This window comes from Chinchilla lanigera, unplaced genomic scaffold (genome assembly GCF_000276665.1).
Source record: "Chinchilla lanigera isolate Chin_1 unplaced genomic scaffold, ChiLan1.0 scaffold00013, whole genome shotgun sequence".
Lineage (NCBI taxonomy): Eukaryota > Metazoa > Chordata > Mammalia > Rodentia > Chinchillidae > Chinchilla > Chinchilla lanigera.
Window position 1 is genome coordinate 23,613,647 of NW_004955414.1, and position 5,422 is coordinate 23,619,068.

A 5,422-nucleotide genomic window follows, 5' to 3' on the forward strand; every position below is an offset into this window, starting at 1 on the left:
CTCTCTCTCTCCCTCCCTCCCACCTTCCTTCCCTCTCTCTCTCCCTCCCTCCCACCTTCCTTCCCTCTCTCTTTCCCTCCCTCTTTGCTTTTGGTGCTGGTATCAAATCTTGAGCTTTGTACATGACAGACAAGTGCTTTGAATTACACCCAATCCCCTCTTTTTCATTTCTAACCCTAGGAATTTTACTGTTCTCTTATGGTTTTTTTTATCAGTCTAGCTAAAGACATAAATTTTGTCAAGTACATAAAAGCAACAGCTTAAGATTTCACTTATTTTTTTGTATTGAATTTCTATTCTTTTTCATTATTTTTTTCTCCAGTGCCACTTCTATGCTTAGTCATCTAATAGAAACAACTCATGTTTCCACTTGCAGAGTGATCAAACAACCTGTTTATTCACACAATGGAAGATAATTTAGTAAATATGGAAGTAAGTTGTTGACACACACAATGTGGATAAATTTCAAAAACATGGTAACTTAAAGTTGTGTTACAAAAATACTTTTTCGATTCATTCCATTTGTGTGACAATTTAGGACTAAAATCAGTGAAAAAATAATCAGAACAGTGGATGCTTTTGTATGGCTAGATGAAGTTTAACAACTGAGGGTTATAGAACTAGGTGTTTGACTTACAGAGACTTATGCATTTTTTAGTAGCCAGTAATTATACAATAAAATTCTTGGATTTTATTTTATATATATTTTACATCAAAACATGAAAATGGTTGAACTCTAGTTGCTGACAAGTTGATAGGAGTATTTAGAAGGAGTATTTCTGAGGGTTCCAGTTTCTGGAAAGTAAAATATTCTTTGCTTCTTTTCTTTTTTCTTTTACAGAGAATAAAAAAATGATTACAGAATTTCAAAACAAGATCATAAGAAATTAATTATGGTTGTTAAATACATTGCATATTGTTATCTTCAAGATAGTTATTCAGATTATCGGATATAGACATGCAAAATTGATCTAGTAGGCATTAACTGTTCCTTTCAATAAACTAATAAAAATTAGTAATGCAATTATCTTAGCTAGGAGAAAAGAAAGAAGGAAATATTCTTTAGTGAAAGATAATAATGTCTACCCAAAAACTAATCACATGAACTTGGAATATACTAGCCTACTTGGAAAACAGGAATTAAAGTTGCAGATGAGATTAAAATTATTATCAAATGGCTAGAGACATTTTTTAAGTGGGCTCAATGTAATTACAAGTGTCTCTATAAAAAAAAAAAACAAAGAGGACAGGTGAAGAGCGCCAGTCAGGGGAAGATATGACTATAAAAAGGTGCATGAGATGTACCGTGCTGACTTTAAATTTAGAGGGAAAAGGCCAGGAATTTAGAGGGTGGCCTCTAGAATCTCAAAAAGCTAAGGAAATGCATTCTGTTCTAGACCCTCCAGAAGGAGCCAAATCTGCCAACTCCTTGATTAATCCAATGATACCCATATAGGCATCTGACATCTAGAACTACAAGAAAACAAATTGGTACTTCTACACTAAATTATAGTGGTTTTTACATCACCAAAGAAAACTAATATGGTGTTATTTAGTGAGAAAAATTTCACTCTTTCTTCCACACTTGGAAACTGGGAACATATATTCTGGCTCATGCTTTTGTTGAAGATATATTTATAATTCCGTAGGGCAACAATCCAAACTTTCAAATATTATCATTCATCTGATAGCATAACCTAGATTTTACCATCTGAGTTAGCCTATCAGTGGATGACAGATAAACCTCTGGGGAATGGAGCTGTCCTAGGGTCTAATTGACATATTCTGTTGGCAGGTCAGCAGTAAGTACTGGAGGTATCCAAGTCACCTTTGGTGAGAGGAACCCTGAAGAAAAGTGAATTTGGAGATGTGAGGGGACAATATTCGGCCCAAGACCCCTATGGAATCCTTTAGGTGGACCCATATGCTGCTTTCCTGGATAACTTTTTCTTCTTCCATGCCCCCATAGTATCATCTAAACATTAGGATTTTAATGCTTGTTAATCTAAATTTTGTTCTTTTCCTTTCTCCTGCTCCTCTAGCTATCACTTAGAGGCAAAGACTGAGTCCTTCATTTCTACAACATCTATGTCTTGGTATCATTTTTATGCTTAATTCATGTACGTTGCATGGATGGGTGAGTAGATGGATAGATGGCTGAATAAACATGCTATCTCCAACACAGACAAAAACACTGATCATCAACATCCTGAAGACCGTAAGATATGAAAGTTCAGTCAGATATTGTGCTGCGGTTGAAGAGGATGTGGACCTCATGATGAGGGGGTTCTAGGAATCTGGATTCACAGCTGAGAAACTCTAATCTATTGCCTCTGCCATGTTTTCATTATTCACTTCATTGCATAGTCTCACTTCCCTCCACACTAGACTAGATTTCTATACTACCATAATCATCGTCCTCTGACTTTTCCCTTTCTCCTACTGCACTGTCAGACTCTTAACCCCAGTTAGATCCATCTCTCTGCCTTCTCTGTAATTATGTAAGTAGCTGATGTGTTGTAATGAACAAGACACAACTATGTTGAATGTGTTTACCCAATTTTAATATCCTGAGAAATATGGCAAAAATTCAGTTGCCTGGGATGATAATGCAAAATGGATGACAGATGATAGGGAAAGATTAAAGTAAAGGTTTAATATGGATCAAACATTTGCTACACCCAGCTCATTCCTTGTCATCGCCTTGAAATGTATCACATGCAGCTACTTTATGAGTCATTTTGAGGCACTGTGTTTTGGGTGACAGGTGGATATGACTCCAAATTGCATGTTACCAATCTAAGCACAACCAATCTAAAGTCAACTTCTGGAAAGGTTACATGTGGAAAGAACCTTTTCCTGCATAATTGTATATAATCTCAAGGAAAAATAAAGATTAAAAAATTTTATTTCTTGCTATTTCATACCTAAATCCTAATGGAAATACAAATTCAAAGTGTATATTCACATAAGTCAGATAATTTCTCTGACTACTGCACAAGCCTCCAAGAGGCTATATCAAAAGGCTCTCTTGATAGCTAAATTGTTCCCATAGGACAATGTGACAGCCTTGTGCTATTTGGGTACGAAGTGTTTGACCCTAAATGAGACTCTGATGTTAGTATTAGCTCAGGAAAGAGTAAAACACCTAGATACTTTGAACAGAAAAATAACTTAAGAAATTTGATATTTAAATTTTATTGGAAGATCCTTGAATACTTAAGTAGAATTTAGGAGACTCCAACCAGACTTTCTATTTCAAAATTCTACTGCTAAAGCTGAAATACAGAGGACAAGAAAAGTGGGTATTATTTCTTCCAATTCTTAAGGAAATGGAATTTAATGTTGAAGACAGTAGAATCATTATTGATGCTTACATTTAGAAATCAGATGTTACACCTATTGGGATTAAGGTGTTTACATTTAAATTGAAGAAAAATGGGTTTTTGAAAACATACCTTGTGTTTAAAAATGAATTCATTTAGAAGAGACAGTTGAGGAGTAAACTCAAATAGGTTCTATAAGAACACAGAAAATCTTAAATTGTAAAAATTTAAATTAGTCCATTTTCAGAACTGGTACAATATTTTCCAAGAGATTATGCCTAAGAGACCAGCTTCAGGGGCAACAGGAATAGAAGAGAAAAAACAATTCAATAAGCAATACAGAAGTTTCACGATTGAAAGAATTTATGAAAAAAGTGTCCTTACTTTGTCTCCACAGGACACAGTTTAACCCAATCAACCTCCACTACACTGTTTTTAAGTGACTCTTTGGGGTATTTGTTGAAACAGAGTCCTAAAAGTAAAAGGTAATAGCTAAAATAGTAGACTAAAGATATAGTCTTAGCTGTCTGGATTAGACTCACCTACAAAATCCTGTAGGTCAGACTCAGACCACAGGGTGACAGGAGGTTTTCAGCCACCTGCACCACTGGTTTCAATCCCAAGGTTGCAATGTAACATAGAGACCAACTTCTTCAGGTTGAGATCTTGAATGGTTACATTACTTTTTATTTCCATTTGAGAGAGTCCAGAGAATTCCACAGCTGTAATTCCAAGTCTGCCTTCAAAGAACAAAGAACTTTATGTGAAAAGATTTATACTTATAGATGCAAGAAATAGTGGATGGAGAAAGGGTAAAGCAAAAATTGTTTGCTAGCTGTTCCTTAATGAATCAACATTTTTTTTTATACTGTAAGTGTTTCTTGAGAATGAGTCAATAAAATTTATAGGTGTAGAATAATATAGATATAAACTTGAATTTATTCAGTGTTATTTACCTTTTTATCTGCCAGAGGTCCTCATTTTACTGTACTTATTATTAAAGTCAGAATTCTTAGGACCACCAGTGAGTTCTAGCTATCAATTTTCTCATGGCCTCTTTAACCTCTTTGTTCCTTAGACTGTAAATGAGAGGATTCAACATGGGGATCACCACCATGTAGAACACAGACACCACCTTGTTTTGGTCAGTGGAGTAGCTGGACTTGGGCATCACATAAATGAAGGTAATGGTCCCATAGAACAGGGTGACTGCAGTGAGGTGGGAGGTGCAAGTGGAGAAGGCTTTTTGCCGCCCCTCTGCAGAGTGCATCTTCAGTATCGAGAAGAGGATGTAGACGTAAGACAGAACGATGACAAACACAGTAACCACAATGATGGAACCAGAAGAGATTGCTGGAATTATTTCATAAGTAAAATCATGAGAACAAGATAGCTTCAAAAGTGGTGAATAGTCACAGAAAAAATGATTAACTTTATTTGGTCCACAGAAGGGCAGACTTAATAAACAGCCAGTGAATGTCCAAGCATTCACACAGCCACCCAGATAGGAAGCCCCCACTAAGAGAATACAGACCCTGGGGGACATGTGCCTGGAGTACAGCAGGGGTGAGCAGATGGCCACATAGCGATCATAGGCCATGGCAGCCAGCAGGAAGCACTCAGCTGTCCCAAATGTCACCCCAAAACAGAGCTGGGCTATACATCCAGCAACAGGGATAAAAATTCTTTTCCTGAGGAAGCCCATGAGCATGACAGGGGTGACTGATGAGGAGTACCCAATGTCTACAAAGGCCAAATGGCAGAGGAAAAAGTACATTGGGGTATGGAGCTGAGGGCTGCTTCTGATTACCATCATAATGCTGACATTGGCCATCAAAGTGACAACATAGATTCCTAAAAAAATAATAAATAAAATGGCACAAACTGTGGTATCATCTGTTAACCCCAAAATAATGAACTCTGTCACAGTTGTGTAGTTTCCAATCCCCATCTGTGTTGAGAATGGTGTCCACTGAAAGAAAATAAGCAGATGTTAGAATAAAATAGTATAGTTTGCATATTTACTTTTATAATAACAATGTAATATAAATTATAAAAACAGAATCATTTTCTAATTTGGGGGAAATGCTTTCATA

At 36.2% G+C, this 5,422-nt stretch overlaps 1 protein-coding gene across 1 annotated transcript; it reads right to left on the reverse strand.

The window, feature by feature from the left end:
- Positions 1-4,338: 4,338 nt before the first annotated feature.
- On the reverse strand, positions 4,339-5,277 carry LOC102012311 (olfactory receptor 480-like). Its single transcript, XM_005380205.1, has one exon. It carries the CDS (start codon positions 5,275-5,277, stop codon positions 4,339-4,341), a length of 939 nt encoding a protein of 312 aa, XP_005380262.1.
- Positions 5,278-5,422: the final 145 nt, after the last annotated feature.